Consider the following 20,137-nt stretch of genomic DNA (forward strand, 5'->3'; position numbering starts at 1 on the left):
TCATTACAACATCAGATGTAACGTAACTACTGCATCTGGATTAGTTGGTAGTGACGATGTTGAAATTAACTATGTAGACCTAGATGAAATTGATGATGATGCAAACAATTTAACACTAGCTCTATGTCTTTCAGTTGCTACGTTTTCTGTTGGATTTATCATGGGTATTCTGGTTACATTTTGGAAAACCTTTAAATCTTTTTGTGTAAATAAACCTCAGCCTGAATCAAACAACCAGCTGAAAATACAAATCTAGGCTTAAGTTCTTCTGTTGATAAACCTTACTATCAGGAGACAATTATTTCGTCTGAACAGATTGTTTCCTCAGAAACTGATTATTCAGAACTAACTCCAACGACTCCTTCAATATACAGCGAATTAAACGAACCGAAGGTGCAGAAGAAGTGAATAGACGATACTATAAGATTCATCTCTGGAATGTGTATTCTTTATACTGGAATGCTCTAATAGTTTTATTCTATTATTTATACGTTATCATACCAAACTCACAGTTCAGGTTTGGACTATTTAACTGGTTTTATTGTTCTTGTTTTGATTTTCTGATCGTTGACTTTGTACATTTTGATGAGTAAGTTGTTATATATATTTTAATCTTATGTATTTATATTTGAGTCTTTAATGCCTCCTGTAATTGGCAACATCGCTGTTGGATGTATGCGAAATAAAATAAAATAAAAGAAAATAAAAATGTTTTGATTATGTTTAAAAAACTTTAAGTAGAGAAATTTTATATTATTATTTTTACATAATTATATGCTTTGACAATTTTACATGTACATTTTTTTTTTTTTTAATATTTAACATGAACATTGCCTGTATTGTGCAAAAACTAATCGTAGGACATGATAACGTTTTACAGTTTAGAGGCACGATTATTTTTATTAACGACGCATGCATGCACGTTCATAAACAGATTTTAGAATAAGCGCTGTAATATGAACATTTTTTTTTACGCTGCTACGTCCCATGAGGACGACTCATTCATAAGCTAAAGCAAGCAGCAGTTATAGTATCTAAGGTCGACAGTTTTGCTAAAATATAAACTCGACTATAATTTATAGATTTCAGCTGCTGGACCCAAAAAACGCCTGTGAAAGGAGTCTATGAGGGCTCATGGTTGAACGATTTTGCATTTTCGCCATTTGACTGGTTGACGCGAATCAAGTCATGTTGTCTCTAGAGAGGGTATTTAGTTGCATGCCAAACAGTTTGAGGTCACATCAAAGATTTTATGTAGTTGAAGGCTTAACCTCACTGGGTCACACACATTTTTAAATGGGCATGTGAATCATAATCAAAGAACTATCTTTGATTTGTGTGTATTTTTGCGATTAAGGGACATCTTTTTGATAATTAATCATAAATATATCTGAAGAAAGAACAATGATTAATTTTAAAATGTCGAGCTGCGTTTTATGTCATGACGGAGTCATAGAGTATGGACCTACTTTTTTATATACTAATATTCTACAACATAATAATACGTAAAAAAAATACATTGGAAAAGAAATATTTATTTGTAATTTGAGACCAAAATACCTATCACTCAATACTTTTCGGCATTGTTGTATGCGGTCAGATCCGCCAATATGGTGGTGGTTTAAAATATTCAATGAACTGGCTACACAAATAGCGACTGAGGAAGGATTTATCGATGTCAGATATAGAAGAAAGAGTACACAATATTAAATATTACAGCAGAGGATGATCAATCGCAACATTACTGTCAATATGGATCTGTATCAATGCATGCCAAACTCATCGTTACCACATGAACAAAGTTATAGACACAAAATATCCAGAGTGTCAATCTGATAACAGCGTAGTGAATAGAAAGAAAATACTTTACACTAACATGCAGTGCAAGTGGTAGCGATCCAAGGCCATTATTACGATGGTACAGAAACGGTAAAAAAGTTACAGGATCAATATCAAAGTTCAGAAAATGAATTATTTTATTTTGATGTTTTGAGCCGTTTGTTGACTGCTGATAATATGTATACACTAATGGTTCTATTGATGATGCGCTTAGTTGACATGTTTTGAAAAAGAAATTCAATTCAATACCGTAGTTAACGGTAAGTAAATTTACACAATTGAATAAAATGTGCCATTGCGTGTCATACACAACAAAAATGGATTGAAATACAGTATAATAATAGACGCGTTTAACCGAGACCAACAGACAACCATCGATAACACTAATCAATCGTTTCAGTTTCTGTGAATCATAAATACATTTGGATCAGATAAGTTCTCGTAACCAACATACTGTATTGTTTCAATCAATTTATTAAGGATCTGTTGAGATGAAATAATAATTAAATGTATTGGATCAAATCGCGAAGCATAACAATATTTTGAAAAAGATTGTCGGTAAGCAAATATTATTGAGGACTACATGACATGTGAAGAACCAACGACAGTTGTATTTGTTTATATTTCTTATTATCTATTTTAGATCAGACACTTTATCGTTTTATTTTACATTAAAATTAATTTTGAAAAAATAACGGAATATGTTATATGATTACGTTCTTCGATGGGGCTTAGTGTTGATGTATTACAATTTGTTAGTTGATGGTCTTACCACAATACATCCTACTGAAATGCAAGTGTTGGTGGGAGATAATGCTACCTTTGAATGCAGCACTAGTGGTATTCGAGATACGACGAGATGGTGGTGGTTTAAAACATCCAGTCACGATATTACATTAATAGCAAATGAGGAAGGATATTTCGATGTCAGATATAAATTAAATATTGACGTTGATAGAAGGAAAAGTACACTGACAATATTAAATATCACAGTTGAGGATGGCAAAGCTCAATATTACTGTCAACAGGGATCGGTATCAATGAATGCCACACTCATCGTTATCACAGGAACAAAGTTAGACACAACATATCCAGAATGTCAATCTGATAACAGTGTCGTCAATACAAAGAAAACACTTACACTGACATGCAGTGCAAGTGGTGGCAATCCAAGGCCATTATTACAATGGTACAGAAACGGTACAAAGGTTACAGAACAGGATCAAAATCAAAATTCGGAAAATGAATTATCATATTCTGCTGTTTTGAGCCGCTTGTTGACTGTTGATGATGAGACGGCAATATTTACATGTAAAGCAGAAGGTATAGCAGCAACTGTCAACCAAAGTTGTTCCATAAAACCAGCAATTCCACCAACGGTCATTATCATTGCAAACACAACATATTTTGCAGATGGCGACTCTTTAGATTTCACGTGTAAGGTAATGACCCCTTGGAACATTACACATTTTATTTGGATGATTGATAACCAGTTAGTCACTTTGAGCACATCCAGTAAAAACGACGGGAGTGTCCTTACAATATTTGATCTCGATCAAACTTATAACATTATTAGATGTAACGTAACCACTGCATCTGGATTAGTTGGTAATGACGATGTTGAAATTAACTATGTAGGCCTAGATAAAATGGATGATGACTCAACAGCTACCAATTTAACACTGGCTCTATGTCTTTCAGTTGCTACGTTTTTAGTTGGATTTATCATTGGTAGTCTGGTAACATTTCGGAAAACCCGTAAATCTCACTGTGTAAATGAACCTCAGCCTGAATCAAAACAACCTGCTGAAAATACAAATCTAGGCTTAAGTTCTTCTGTTGATAAACCTTATTATCATGAGACAATCATTTCGTCTGAACAGATTGTTTCCTCGGAAACTGATTATTCAGAACTAACTCCAACGACTCCTTCAATATACAGCGAATTAAATGAACCGAAGGTGCAGAAGAAGTGAATAGACGATACTATAAGATTTTCATAAGATTCATCTCTGGAATGTGTATTTTTTATACAGGAAGGCTAGTTTTTAACTAATTTTGTTTGTGCACATGACACCAAATTCACAATTTAGGTTTTGACTTAAAAACTTTTAGTAGAGAAACCTTATTAATTATATGCTTTGAATATTACATGTACAGTTTTTATAATTTTAAAATATTTAACATGAAAATTGCTTGTATTGTGCAAAACCTCATCGTAGGACATCAAAACGTTTTACAGTTTAGAGGTACGATTATTATTAAGCATGTACGTTCATAAAGGATTATGGAATAAGCTCCGTAATGTGATCATTGTTTTGCATTATGTAAATTTGGTGGCATTTAAACAAGTACAGTACAGTATACCAGTCACTATTTTTTTTTTGTATTAAATGATTGTATCGATTAATTAATTAATGTATCGGTTAAAAGTAGTGGACTTTTTTTCTAATAAATTGAGTCGGAATAATATTATTCTATGATGATGATGATGGATGCTATATTATTGTTTTAAATGTAATATATTGAATCCTGGCATAATAATGTATGTATTTATTTTACGTGTGATTTATCCGTTTGGTTTCAAATTGCTCGTGTTATGATGACCTCTTATTTGACATGTACATATGCAAGTTGTCACTTTCTAATGCGCATCCTAGATTAATATTCACACAGCACACATTCACATAGCGTCTTTTATTTTCGTAAAGTCTTAACACAATAAAGTTTCATATCCAGTATTGCTTTTTTTTAAATTTTTTAGCTTACATTATTTCAAAGTGAAGACATTTTTTTTTAATTTGACAGCACTTTTATCAGGGAAGAGTGCGCTTTTATTATACTTACTCCTCCAATGCAAATTAGTATATAACCACATAATATTTAGGCGAAAAAATAACTGCTAGTAACAATAAGTTATATAGCGTACATATCCACTGCTCAAGGTGTTGGCTTGTATTTGCAAAATGCATTACACTTGTACGTTCTTGCTAGAAACTCTATCAAAACCTCTTATGGATCATTTTTTAAATATTTATAATACGTAATAAAATCCATTTCTTTTGTTTACAATTTCAGACCAAAATTACTATCACTACAATACATTTCGGCATTGTTTATTAAAGCTTGGTTCCCACGCGGACATAACGCAACGTAAGCAATCTAACCAATCACCAGTGATGGATTATCCGAACTGTCGCTTATGATTGGTCAACTTGTGATTGGTCAACCTTGCGTTGCGTTCTAGTGGGAACGAAGCTTTATGATTTGTACGTACGGTGCGCCCTCTACATAGGTATAGGGCTAGATGTGTTCCTATGAGAATAGTAACGTCATAAAAAACATGTTCAAATACTACTGCCCTGGTATAGCTATCGCTATATTGTAATGGTTCTAAACAAATAATAGTGCTATTGGATTTTTTAGAGTAATTTATAGGCGAAACTTAAGGCCTTTTCACACAGAACTTCGGCAATATTGCGGTAAGCAAGCCGGCGTTATTGCCGGTCTAAACCCATTCACACAGAAGGTAATTATTACTAACTAGGGCCTAGGCTTACGTACGTTACAGCAAGTTAAATAATCTTTGGACCAACATCTGTTATGTTTTTATTATTATTGGCCGTATTTTTCCAGTGTATTATTTACAAACTAACCTAAAAATATATATATATAATGGATATAATCTAATAATTTGGCCTAAAGTAATTGCCACAGTCTTTCTCAATCAAGGAAAATGTCCCGAATTTATCCTTGCTTCACTGCTTAAGCAGGTGTTATATCGTGGACTCTTTCACACAGATCAGGCTTACGACCGTGACGGTAATATTACCGCAATTTTACTAGGTCCAGAGGCGGTCTAACGGAAGCCGGCATTAAGGGGTTTTTACCCTTTCACACATAAGCCGGCGTTCGCGAATTACCGCAATATTACCGTCTTACAAAGGGGCTATAATTTAGTTGACATAACCGAAACAATATGTTTTTGAAAAGAAATTTAACTCAATACCTTTGTTAACGTTATGTAAATATTATTTATGACCCACATTGAATGAAATGTGCCACTGCGTGTCATACACAAAAAAACATAAATTGAAATATAACACACGCGTTTAACCGAGACCAAAATACAACCATCGAACAATCGTTTTAGTTTCTGTGAATAAGGAATTCATTTAGATCAGATAAGCTCGCAATAAACATCATTTTGACGAAGTAAAGCGCAGTAAGATGGTATACTCTTACCTTGTTCGATGTTGGTTAATGTTGATTTATTACAGTTCCTTTGTTAATACTCAGATGAAACCTACAATACATCCTACTGAAATTCAAGTGTTGGTGGGAGATAATGCTATTTTTGAATGCAGTACTAGTAGTACACCGTCAGATGAGAAGTGGTGGTGGTGGTTTAAAGTATTTAGTCACTCTACTATAACAATAGCGAATGAACAAGGGTTTAGTAATACCAAATATGAGTTAAACATTGATGACGACAGAAAGAAGAGTACACTGACAATATTAAATATTACAGAGGAGGATGGTGAGGTTCAATATTACTGTCAATATGGAATTATATCAACGAATGCCACACTCATTGCTATCACAGGAACAAAATTAGACTCAAAGTATCCTCAGTGCCAATCTGATAACAGTGTAGTCAATACTAATAGCAATCTTACCCTGACATGCAGTGCAAGCGGTGGCAATCCTAGACCAGAATTACAATGGTACAAAAACGGTAACAAGGTTACAGAACAAGATAACGTTCCGAGCTCTCTCGATGAATCTTATTCTGTTGAAGAGTTGACTTATTTATTAACTTCTGAAGATGAAAGGGCTATATTTACCTGCAATGCAGAGGGTGTAGCAGCAACTGTCAATCAAAATTGTTCCATAACGCTCACAATTCCACCGACGGTCACTATCATTACAAACACCACATCCTTTGCTGTTGGAGACTCATTAGAACTTACATGTACCGTAATGAGCCCGTGGAATATAACTTTATATACATGGAATTATGGTGATCAGCCAGTTAAGCAAAGTACAAAGTTCAAACTAAACAGTGACAATACTGAATTAACTATATTAAATTTACAATCAGAAGATGATGAGAAAGAAGTAGAATGTACAGCTGTGACGTCATCTGGATTGACTGGTAATGATTCTGTAATAATTACAATATATGATTCGAAGGAGGAGGAGGAGAAGAAAAATAGCACACTGTTAATAATACTGATAGTAGCTGGAGCTGTAGTTTTGATACTATTAGTATGTCTTGCGATGTGCATACTATGTCAAAATCGAAAACGGAAAGGGCGAAGAGAAAATCGAAATAAAAACGTAACTTCAAGCTACTATGATAATGTGCTAACGGAACAAGCAACTTCCATTCATTCGTATGAAAGGCGTATAGATATAACTGCTAGAGATGAGAATGAAGGAACAGTGAGCTACGTAAATACTTTAGACACTTTTGGAAGTAGGCCTAGTGGTACGTTCGTTGGCTTTGATAAAGACCAGGAGGGAACTGCGACAAATGAAGATGATATTGATGCTTTGTATGCACAACCGGTAAAATCAAAAGCAAGCGTTGCAGGCCTACCAACAGATTTTGGAGAATTATATGCAAAACCAATGAAAGGAATAAAAAGTGAAGTTAGTAACCCTAATGAGGAAGTAGAAGATTTTGGAGAACTTTACGCAAAACCAAATAAAAGCAAAACAGTTCATTTGAACACAATGACGAGGAAGTAACCGAATGTAAATATTATTTATAACCCACATTGAATCAAATGTGCCATTGCGTGTCATGCACAACAAAACAGACGCGTTTAACCAAGACCAACAGACAACCATCGAAGAAACTTTTCAGTTTCTGTGAATCAGGAATACAAATAACTTCTTGTTTTACTGATATAGAACATCATTTTGAAGAATTAAAGCAATATGGTATTTTCCTACGTTATTCGATGTTGGTTAAAATGAACCTGAAATGGATTTTCGATTTTCAAGAAATTCACACATGTTATTTAAATGTATCAAATTAACACAAACCCATACAAATAAAAACAAAATGTATAGTATTTTGAGTAAAAATGAAATTTTAAGATACCATGGTAAATTAGCGAAAATTACTCACGCCATTGCAATATATTATTTCAACGGCCGTCGGAAGCCCCTATATTCACGACGTCACATATACACACGATGATATCGAGAGCGTGTATGCCGCCCGATAGTCAGTGAATGATCGACGGCCTGGAAAGATACCCGAAGCGTTGACACTAATACTAATTTATTCAATATCTAATGTTGTTGAAATATAGGTCCCTAAAATGTACTTCGTTTGTTCTAAAACCCGAATTTAGAAGGCCTACCTCCCAAACCTTTACTAGGCCTAACTAGGCTAGGCCCCCAATCCAGCGGAGTCGATCCACTACCCACATCATGCGGCGAGGCTCCGTTTCATGTGCATCCAAGGACCAAAGCGATATCAACAACTTGCTGCGCTCATTGTCAAGCCAAAGTAAAATATGAATAAAATTCGTTTTCGAACTGCCTGATTCGTGACAAATAAATTATCATCTCATATTACTAATTTAATTCTGCTAAACTAAAAACTAAAGAAACTAACTAACACATTTTAGCAGTATAAATTACGAACGATATACAAAATACACGAACGGAAAATATGGATACGCATCATTGCGCACGGAGCTGTATCCCGGACAACGTTGCCAGGCCAACTTCGGTATTGCCAGAAAAAAACCGTTGATTTTAAGATTTTAAATCGTCATTTACTTGATAAATAACCGTTTATACGGTAATAATTTTATCTAAAAAAATTCTAAATACGTTTCTGCAAATGCACAAGCATTTTTTAGAAAATACTCCATAGATTTCAAGAGTTATAGCCAAAAAACTGCAAATTGTCCATTGGAGGGATAGGAATATATTCGCAAAGTGACGTCACCCGCGAATTTTTTTGATTTTCAAATAGGGCTTTCCTCAAAAGGGCCAATTTATATTTTGTAACAATATACATTCTATCAACACCTAATAGCCCCCAAAACATCATTCTAAAATGAAAAAAATCGAAAATCCATTTCAGGTCCATTTTAATGTTGATTTATTACAGTTCGTTTGTTATTACTCAGATGCCTACAATATATCCTACTGAAATCAAATCGTGGGTTGGAGATAAAGCTACCTTTGAATGCAGCACTAGTGATATTTCTTTAAATATGACAAAATTGAGGTGGTTTAAAACATTCAATCAAATGGCTACACAAATAGCGATTGATGAAGGATTTATAAATGTCAGATATGAATTAATCATTGATGGATATAAGAGTACATTGACAATAATAAATATCACAGTAGAGGATGGTAAATTTCAATATTCCTGTGAATATGGTTCTGTATCATCAATGACTGCTATACTCATAATCATTAATGGAACTAAGTTAGACTCAAGGTATCCTGAGTGTCAATCTGATAACAGTGTAGTCAATACCGAAAAAAAACTTAAAATGACATGCAGTGCAAGTGGTGGCGATCCAATGCCATTGTTAAAATGGTATAGAAACGGCAACAATGTTACAGAACAGGACCAATCTCAAAGTTCTGTAGATGACTTATCTTATTTTGCTGTGTTGAACCATTTGTTGACTGCTGATGATGAGTCTGCAATTTTTACCTGCAAAGCAGATGGTGTAGCAGCAACTGTTGACCAAAGTTGTTCCATAAAGTTAGAAATTCCACCGATGGTCACTATTATTACAAACACAACTTTTGTTGCTGGGAGCTCATTAGAATTCACCTGTAAAGTAATGACTCCGTGGAATATTACCACTTACATATGGAAGTATGGTGATCAACTAGTTGTTCCTAGTACAAAGTTCAAACTAAACAGTGACAATACTGAATTAACTATATCAAATTTACAATCAGAAGATGACAAGAAAGTAGTAGAATGTACAGCTATGACGTCATCTGGATTGAATGGTAATGATTCTGTAATAATTTCAATATATGATTCGAATGATCCGAATGAGGAGCAGGAAAAAAGCACACTGTTAATAATACTGGTAGTAGCTGGAGCTGTAGTTTTGATACTGTTGGTATGTCTTGCGATGTGCATACTATGTCAAAATCGAAAAAGGAAAGGGCAAACAGAAAATCGAAATCAAAACGTTACTTCAAGCTACTATGAGAATGTGCTAAACAAAAATGAAACTGGTGATTTGGAACTAGCAACTTCCATTCACTCGTATGAAAGGCGTATAGATATAACTGCTAGACATGAGAATGAAGGAACAGTGAGCTACGTAAATGCATCATCATTGGACACATTTAGAATCAGGCCTAGTGATACGTCTGTTGGCTTTGATAAAGACCAGGAGGGAAATTCGACACATGACGACGATATTGATGCTTTGTATGCACAACCGGTAAAATCAAAAGCAAGCGTTGTAGGTCTACAAACAGATTTTGGAGAATTATATGCAAAACCAATGAAAGGAGTAAAAGTGAAGTTAGTAACCCTAACGAGGAAGTAGATGATTTTGGAGAACTTTACGCCAAACCAAACAAAAGCAAAAAAGTTCACGCGAAACACAATAACGGGGAAGTAACCGATTTTGGAGAGATTTATGCAAAACCAAATAAAGGTGGAAAAGATCACACAAAACACAATGATGATGAAGTACAGGATTTTGGGGAACTTTACGCAAAACCAAATAAAAGCAAATCAGTTCACACGAAACACAATAACGAGGAAGTAACCGATTTTGGAGAGCTTTATGCAAAACCAAATAAAGGTGGAAAGGGTCATATGCAACACAATAATGACGAAGTACAGGATATGGGTGACCTATATGCAAAACCAATAAAACTTTAAAAATAGAAATATATATTTATGCTTCCTTTTCAGATATATTTTAGTTGGTTGATTTTTTACATTTCTGTGATAAATTTTTTTAGTTTTATATAAAATATAAGCATGTGTAACAACATTGCTAAAAATCTCACTTGGTTCAAATTTTCAAATAAAACTCTTAATCTTATCATAAAAAATAGATATTACAGGTGTTTTGAAATGTACCGTATTATTCTAGTATTAAAAGTGTTTTTCGATAATTTTGGCCTAGAGGTTATAGGCCTAATTCTTTGTATATATCAGACGATACATAATTTAAACCTATCATCACAAATCATAAATTTATTCATTTAAGCGAGTGAAGAAGAAAGTTGTATTTACTTTGCATCAGCTTAAAATAATATTTGAATTTGTCAAATAACCTCAAGATAATGTAGGATATGCTAGACATATTTAGTTTATTAAGCATTTATTAACGCAGGGGCATAGAGTGTACGACCATCACATTTCTATTATCGATTTATGTGTACACACAATATCATCATAAAAGTCTGATAGCCTACTGAAAGAAAGCTATAAATAGTCCATAACTTTTGTATATACGAAACTGAAACCTGTGAATTACAATTTTTTCAGTTCGATTCACTTGATTATCACTATACTTTATTTAAGCTTGTAATCTATTACCTATTAAAGATGTATTGCCTCCTGAAAAAATAATTCGTAAACATTTGTTTGTTAAATATGCCATTTGAATGTCCCATAATAGTTATCCACTTTGACCAAAAATTTGATTGAAAAAAATGTATTTACCTGAAAAACTGTAATTTAAAGCAAAACTTAAAAGAAATGGTCTGCCAGCCAATGAATTTTTGGTTTTTTTCTACTGAAGTGATTAACTTTATTAAAACTACAAAATAACCTATTAAAGGTCTCATTTAATTTTTCATGTTTTTGGGGGAAAATATACATCTTTAATTAATTAGTTAAGATGAAAAATCAAATTATAGCACACATAAAATAAATGCATTATTGAATTCAGACTTACAACCAACCTCCATTGTAATTATATTCAAATCCAAATAAAGGAAGAAGTTAATCATACAAGTAAAGTATCTGATTTGAGAAATTTATTTAAAAATCAAAATTTTACATAAAGGTTCTCGACGGTTACTTGGATCTTTGATAGTGCACAACGTAATTGAAGTGTCTAATCAGGATCACATTATAAAAAGTCTTTCAAATATATTTAGGCATTATTATTAATGATCAGGGGTTCACTTTGACTTATATAAACTATTATTCTTTTCATTATGTAAACGCAAACGGTGTCAGTTTAATAAATCATTATAACATTTACGTTACTTACTGTTTTCTGTGTTGTTTTTGGTTACTTTTTGTACAATCTGAAAAATAATTGAATAGCAAGATTTAATTTTTAACACTGTGTTGTTGAATAATATAAACTAGAACATCAAATATTGAAAACTTTGGCACAATCGAGACTCGAATTTGCTCGATATTAAGATGTACAATATACTGTTGATAATATTATTTATGTTGATTTTTATTGGTTAACAATACTCGGAAATTGACCTTTAAAAAATCGTCTGTACTTTAAACCTAAGTGACTAATTACCGGTAAGACAAGGAAGCTATACAAATTAGAAAAATGCACGTTTAGATGTTTCTACAAGCAAAACGGATACAATATAATCACAATAAATAACACTTGATAAATAAAATGTGGGAAAATGTTACAAATATTTTACTACTAAGAAAACTGCGGCTAGAGGAATATTCTTGTAGCCGGTTACGACTTCGTACTGCTACAGTACTACACTCTTTATTGAAAATGGAAAGATATTGCTGGTGTGGGAAAATTAGATACTTGTTGCTTTGTATTCTCATACAATCTTGTTGCTTTTCTTTTGGATTCAGTAAAATTATAATACATCCAGCAGAACAGCATGTTTTTGTCGGAGAAAATGCGATAGTTGAATGCAATAATCATCACGACGAGAAACAGTTTTGGAAATGGTATAGCGTGACCGAAAACAATCTCAACGCCAAATTAATATGGAATGAACGTTCGAATGTTATTAAACAAAGTAGGTTTAACTTTGAAGTTTATGAGCAAAGGAAAAGTAGTTCCAGTAGACTGACGATAATGGGTGTTACAGTTGCTGACCAGGCTAAATACATCTGTTCACATGGAACTTTTTTAGCAATTGCTAACATTTCAGTGACCATTGGTAAACGATTGGACTCCAATTATCCAGAGTGCAAAACACACTTCTCAGAAGTCAACACAGAGAAAAAAGTACAGATGAATTGCACTGCAAATGGCGGCGAACCAAGACCAACATTAAAATGGTACAGAAACGGTGAAAAATTAAAAGAATTTGATAAATTTCTTCTTTCTAATGGGACTTGCACGAATAATGTTGAATATTTATTGACACCTAATGACGAAGGGGCTGTGTTCACATGTAGAGCAGAAGGCGTGGCAGCAGATGACAATCATAGTTGTTCCATTTCTTTAGAAACTCTTCCAACGGTCACCATTATTGCAACTGAAACATCCTTCACTGTTGGTAACTCAATGGGGTTCACATGTATGGTAATGAGCCCGTGGACCGTCACAAGCTACAGGTGGACGTTTGATAATCAGATGGTGCAGTTATCAAATCCAGAATTTAGACATGATATTAATAATAGTATGTTAGTTAAATTGAATTTACAAGAAGACGATGAAGCTAAAGAAATTGAATGCATTGCGATGACGGCCTCTGGGTTAAATGCTAGCGATTCTGTGCAAATTTCACTTGCACATAAAAGTCGCAAAATTGTTTTAAAAGCGGTTGCAGGAATAGTAACTCTGTTATGGGCGTGTATTATCATATTGGTTATAATAAAGAGAAATCCAATTAAATCATTAGTTACTAATTGTAATGTATCTACAAGGGATAGGCATACTGTTATAAATGATGTATCATCACCGTCCAAAACAAGCAGCAACTCTATACATAACGATATAAAATCGCAATCAGAAGAGTCAAATAGTTTTCCTATTAGAAGAAATATTGAACAAGAAAGTGTTTCATTCGATACTAATGCTGACTCTTTCGACACTTATGGAAGTATTAGTAATTTACAAGATTTGGATTCACAGGAACGCGAACATGTTTGTAACAAGCAAACCGTTACAGGAAGTGACGATGTTCTTGACTCTCACGATACGTATGTATCGATGTTAGCCCGACCTCATAAACCACATAGAAGAACTTATTTCGTTGATTTAAATTCAAAACCAATAAAAGAAACCCACGGAACACCATCAGTTAGTAAGTTAGTCCATTCTAGAACTATATATGCAAAACCACTGAATATGACGCAACACCGACGTTCACGATCGTCTGGGACACTGGCCGATTTTAGATATCTTTATGCAAAACCAAATAAAAAAACTAAACGACACGATAAACCACACTTGTATAGAATACATGGTTATAAAGCTATCTATGCAACGCCTACTATACGTCCCAAATCAATACATCAATCACTCGAAGATATTTCAAAAGTAACTAAAAATGACTCGTATAAAAACCGGTTGGGATCAGTTGATAATTTGTACGCCCAGCTTAACAGTAATTCCTTAGGAATGAATTCAGGAATGTATACAGGTTCTGATAAAGGCTTAAATGCACATGATGCAATGTTTCTTTTCTCCAGAATGTGAATGATATCTATAGCATTATGTATTCAAGCATTGCCTAGACATTTATGATACAGATGTTGATGATACAAACGCCCAACTATCGTTGACCATGAAGAACAGAGATGAACGGTTTGAGTCATTGTGCTATAAATAGTATAACATTCTATATCTCTAGAATCTATATTATTTGACACGAGTGATATTAGGAAGACGATTTACACTACAAACGATAATATTTCAATATAATTGTTGCAATTTGTAATGTTTAATTATACTAAACGACTGAGTAAATCATTAATTAAGAAAATGCATGATTCTAAAAATATTATAACAATCCTCTTAAGAATGTTTAAGCACCATTCTTTATGATAAGTACCGCACACATGAAAGAAGAAGTAACACATTGTGATATATTGTTTGTTATTGAATTTTTATAGATATGTACGGAAATTGTTGAGATACCTCGGAAACCATGTCTATTTTTCCTATCTATTAAACAACTGCTTTCGGAAGCTATTCACATAAAACCATTCTCGGAAAACATACTTTGAAAGCGTAATATGTCACAAGACAATCTATATTATTTATAAATTGGAAGTACAACGGGTATTACGTTTAGAGTAGAAAATCTGTTGCTCAATAAACAACATATTACATGTTTTATCTTTTTACTATATCATATGATGGTGTTCACTGGACGTTGCATGTTTATTTTTATTTGCAACATATTGTTCAATTATTGTTTAATTCCTGCTGCTGCTGTAACAATACAACCGTTGAAAATAGATGTATTTGCTGGAGAAAATGCTGTATTTGAGTGCAATACTGATACACTAAGTTCTACATCCAAATGGATTTGGCTTAAAGGTGCTGCTGATTTAATAGCCAAGGAAGATGTGTTTGTAAGCAATGGATATGAAGTATTGATCAGCAAAAATAGAACAACTAGCGTATTGACAATACTTAATACTACCATTGAGGATGAAAGTATATATCATTGTCAACTTAGCTCATCATCGCCAAAAGCCACTCTAACAGTTTTGGAGGGAGTGAAATTAAACTCACTTTATCCACAGTGTGAATCGGACACCTCGTTACTAAACACAGAAACAACAGTCCAAATAAAATGTTTTGCAGAAGGAGGCAAACAAAGACCAGAATTACAATGGTACAGAAACGGAATCAAGCTAACAGAACAGACCGATCTCTTCGATGGTAAGTCTTCATACTTTGACGAGTTAACACGTGTACTGACTATCGATGACGAAGATGCTGTTTTTATGTGTAAAGCAGAAGGACCAGCTGCCGATGAGAATCAGTCATGCCAGCTACAGTTAACGGTTCCCCCAGACGTTCATATAATCTCTAACGGAACAACTTTTACCTCTGGAGGATCTCTGTTTTTGACTTGTATAACAGTAAGTCCTTGGAAAATAACAGACTATATTTGGAAAATTGATAACGAGTTATTAATTTCGAGTAAATTAATGTATTCCATAGAGAACAATGGGAGAAACATTGCAATATTTGATCTCAATCAGAATTATAATATCGTAATTGGTTGTGACGTAACCACGTCTTCTGGATTGGTTGGTAACGATACTATTGAGCTAAAGTATGAAGATAAAACGTCTAATGATCACAATTATTTAATCCTAATTGTGTGTCTTTCAATTAGTATGTGTTTTGTTGGATTATTGATTGGTAGTTTGGTTAAATTCAGAAAATTGTTTAAATCGTTTAAATGTTTTTGTATCATTAATGATAAATGTAATCAGAAACAAAGTATAGTCACATCATGCCCCAAAACAACTAGGTCATCTGATCAGACAATTTCTGGTGAAATAGTGTATTCAGGGTTAACTACGTCATCTGATCAGACAATTTCTGGTGAAATAGTGTATTCAGGGTTAAATACGTCATCTGCTCAGACAATTTCTGGTGAAATAGTGTATTCAGGGTTAAATACGTCATCTGATCAGACAATTTCTGGTGAAATAGTGTATTCAGGGTTAAATACGTCATCTGATCAGACAATTTCTGGTGAAATGGTGCATTCAGGGTTAGTTCCAACAACTTCCTCAATATACACCGAACTAAACCAAACAAATGTGAATGAATCACCATACGAATCATTAACTTGAACATTTTCTATATATCTGAATATGTTGCATCAGATTCGTGCATATTTTTAACCATTGCTTCTTTAATGTACAAAGTAGTTGCTTTGTATTAAAAAACAAGTCTGCATATCTATGTATTACACTAACAGTAGCAATAACAGTTTGAAATTTACTTACAATTTTACTCAAAATATGGGAAAAAATATTGCTGTTGTTACAGAAAACCATAATAAATGCTTAAAATTTATTTCATATACAATAATTTTCATTTGATTTCACTTCAGTGATTATTATAGTACTTCATTGTCATTTTTCAACATTTAACAATTTGATATCTCATAATGGCTTTTGTTTAGCAAATGTTATCAAGATTGCCATATTAAATGCTATATGATGCATATTTTGCACTGATATTGTATGTATATAAAGTATTTCCGAAATAAATAATGTATGACAGCATGATTTTAAGGTTATTGTAGATTAATTGTAAATGATAGTCTGGTTTGTAATTATAAATTCTTACACGAGCAGCTTTTTTAGAAGAATCTTCTCGCCGGGAGAATTATAAAACATGTTTAAAGTTCTCCCGACAACCTAAAAACGGGATTTAAGATGTCTTCGTGCCTCGTCATTCGATGCTGTCTGAGTTGGCCTTAAGGAACAACGAAACTGTTAAGAAGGTATTCAACATCTAATTTTATATTTTTACCATTGGTTTAATAAAAGAATTGTATACATTCATTTGCATTGTAGATGATGGTAGGTCTGTAATATTAAAATGAAATTGCACGCACGCGTAACAGAGGTTAAATTGATACGCCCTCAAACTTATGGACAGGAGTTAAGAAATGTTAAAGTTTCAAACTCAAAATATCGTTGATATGTTGATCATGTGTGTTATGCTTGCCTGCAACTAATTGATACAAACCCTGTATCATGAAATCTAAATCCTTAGACTTTTTCAAACAAAATATGTAACCATGTTTGTTTTCAACTCTGTATGCATATTCATAAATGAAAAGTGTATTTTACAACGTTTTAGATTGTTCTGCATAAATAAATGCCATTAGAAAAAATAAAATAAACACAACGGGCAAAAGAATTGCATGCATTTGAATAAAAATGGAAACACCTCACGACGATTTTACAGTGTGAATTAAGAAGTAAACATTATAGTGTGGAGCGTGTGTTCTACAGTATGCTGTTCAAGTACTACCGTACACCAAGACAGACGTAGATCATTGTGGCTTACTGATTGCAGGATATTTTGGAAGGAAACAACTTAAATATTGGAAAAAACAATTGTATATATTTATGTTATTACTGGATGTGTACTAGAAGTATGTTTTGATTATACCGTACTAGGACGCCATGATGTTCACCGGCCGTTTAATTTGGTTTATATTTCCTGTTGTGTGTAACTATTGGTTACTGTCTGAAGCTGGTATCACTATACAACCAATGAATCTTGAAGTATTTGCTGGTGAAAATGCTGTATTTGAGTGCAGTGTTGATACAATAAGCTCTTCATCCAAGTGGCAATGGTTTAAGGGTGATGATGGCATAATATACAAGGAAGATGTGTTTGTAACATTTGGATATGAAGTAATGATAAGCAACGGCAGAACAACCAGTTCATTGACAATACTGAATACTACTACTATTGATGATGATGGAGACTCTTATCATTGTATGTTTGGTTCAGTATCACCATTCGCTAGCTTAGCAGTTATTGAAGGAATGAGGCTAGACTCTATGTATCCGCAGTGTGAAGCTGAAACCTCGTTACTGAACACAGAAACAACAGTCCAAATAACATGTATTGCAGAAGGAGGTAAACCAAGACCAGAATTACAATGGTACAGAAACCGAATCAAGCTAACAGAACAGTTTGATCTCTTCGATGGTAAGTCTTCATACTTTGACGAGTTTTAACACGTGTACTGACCATCGATGACGAAGAGGCAGTGTTTATGTGTAAAGCAGAAGGTCCAACTGCAGATGAGAATCAGTTATGTCAGGTACAGTTAAGAGTTCCCCCAGACGTTCACATATTCTCTAATTCAACAGCTTATAAATCAGGAGATCTAGAATTGACTTGTAAAACAATGAGTCCATGGAAAATAACGGATTATATTTGAACGATTAATAACGAGTTATTAATTTTTAGTGAATTAAAGTATATCTTAAAGAACGATGGGAGAAACATAGAAATATTTGACGTCAATCATAATTGTAATATCTTCATTCGTTGTGACGTAACCACGTCTTCTGGATTGGTTGGTAACGATACTATTGAGGTAAAGTATGAAGATAAAACATCTAATGATTCAAATGACTTACCTATAAGCTTAATTGTGTGTCTTTCATTTTGTATGTTTTTTCTTGGATTGTGTATTGGTATTTTAGTTAAATTCAGCAAAGTTTTAAAATCAATCAGATCGATTCTCATGAATAAAACTAAATCTGATCAAAATGGATCTGAGAATCACGATACGAGCACTGCTGAACCTTGTTACCAGAATACAATTATAGAAAATGATCAGACAATATCTGGTGAAATGACGTATTCAGGGTTAGTTCCAACAACTCCTTCAATATATAGAGAACTAAATCAAATAAAGGTTAATGAATAAGAGTCATAATACATCAGATTCTGTCTAAACATGTTCTATTCTGTCTGAATTACTATAAGGCATTTAATGTATGCATGATAGTTTGTCTATCGAATGGTAACAACTGATTTACATTGGTAGTCTGTTTCTTTACGTACTTTATTACAGTACCCGATGTAACTATTCTACTTTTGCTTTGTGCTTTATAATAAAAGAAAGGTCAAGTCTGCAAATATAATGTAAAACCGTTAGATATATAGATTTTGGTTTTTTTATGCATGTATTTATGAAAGAATATGTTATTATATGATACAAATGACAAAAAGTTTTTTAAAAAAATGTTTTGTATACTGTAGTCTTAATAATCGAAGTTTAATAATATAATCATTCACTATGTTATTGGTTTTAAATATATATCTGTAGTAAGCATAATGATGAGTCTTAAAATAATTACCCTATAATAAAAAAGATAATGTTATGTTGTTACACCTATGTTATGTAAATAAATATTATATTAAATATTAAATTGTGTTGTAATAATTGTACAGTCAGCAAGGAATATAAGATGACTTACCAGACTATATGATAGTATATATCAACCTTTTACAGTCAGTATACTTTTTCTATAGAATGATAACTGTAGGCACGATGATATTTATAGTGTTAATAGAAGAAAATGATAATGATCCTAAATAAATTACGATTGTGACATTAATGATTATAATAAAGAAAAGATGACAAATAGTGACAAATAATAATAAAAGAGGGTGCACTCGCCGATGAGGCCAGTTTAAATTGGAAGCGGCAATATTATTATGGTCAGTATGCAAAACAACAGGGCTAACGTGTTTGGTTTTTCTCAAATATGAAACATTGCTGTGGGTATAGAAACACTTATACACATACCGGTACATTCGGTAAACTGACAACACGTCAAACTAAGACTAAAGCGTGG

At 33.2% G+C, this 20,137-nt stretch overlaps 3 protein-coding genes across 3 annotated transcripts; all 3 read left to right on the forward strand.

Annotated features, from left to right (window-relative positions):
* The first annotated feature begins 2,154 nt into the window (after window positions 1-2,154).
* LOC140062569 (synaptogenesis protein syg-2-like) lies at window positions 2,155-4,560 on the forward strand. The gene has a single exon (XM_072108836.1). The coding sequence runs from the start codon at window positions 2,541-2,543 to the stop codon at window positions 3,813-3,815; it is 1,275 nt and encodes a 424-aa protein (XP_071964937.1). The 5' UTR covers window positions 2,155-2,540; the 3' UTR covers window positions 3,816-4,560.
* A 1,390-nt stretch (window positions 4,561-5,950) lies between these two features.
* On the forward strand, window positions 5,951-7,608 carry LOC140062692 (uncharacterized). Its single transcript, XM_072108996.1, has one exon. It carries the CDS (start codon window positions 6,070-6,072, stop codon window positions 7,594-7,596), a length of 1,527 nt encoding a protein of 508 aa, XP_071965097.1. The 5' UTR covers window positions 5,951-6,069; the 3' UTR covers window positions 7,597-7,608.
* A 1,355-nt stretch (window positions 7,609-8,963) lies between these two features.
* On the forward strand, window positions 8,964-12,049 carry LOC140062693 (contactin-2-like). The gene has a single exon (XM_072108997.1). The coding sequence runs from the start codon at window positions 8,964-8,966 to the stop codon at window positions 10,401-10,403; it is 1,440 nt and encodes a 479-aa protein (XP_071965098.1). The 3' UTR covers window positions 10,404-12,049.
* The last annotated feature ends 8,088 nt before the right edge of the window (window positions 12,050-20,137 follow it).

This window comes from Antedon mediterranea, chromosome 11 (genome assembly GCF_964355755.1).
Source record: "Antedon mediterranea chromosome 11, ecAntMedi1.1, whole genome shotgun sequence".
Taxonomy (NCBI): Eukaryota; Metazoa; Echinodermata; class Crinoidea; order Comatulida; family Antedonidae; genus Antedon; species Antedon mediterranea.

What these genes read in the sequence shown, in the direction of transcription:
- LOC140062692 (XM_072108996.1), top strand. Translation starts at nt 6,070, where the DNA reads ATGGTATACTCTTACCTTGTTCGATGTTGGTTAATGTTGATTTATTAC.
- LOC140062693 (XM_072108997.1), top strand. Translation starts at nt 8,964, where the DNA reads ATGTTGATTTATTACAGTTCGTTTGTTATTACTCAGATGCCTACAATA.
- LOC140062569 (XM_072108836.1), top strand. Translation starts at nt 2,541, where the DNA reads ATGTTATATGATTACGTTCTTCGATGGGGCTTAGTGTTGATGTATTAC.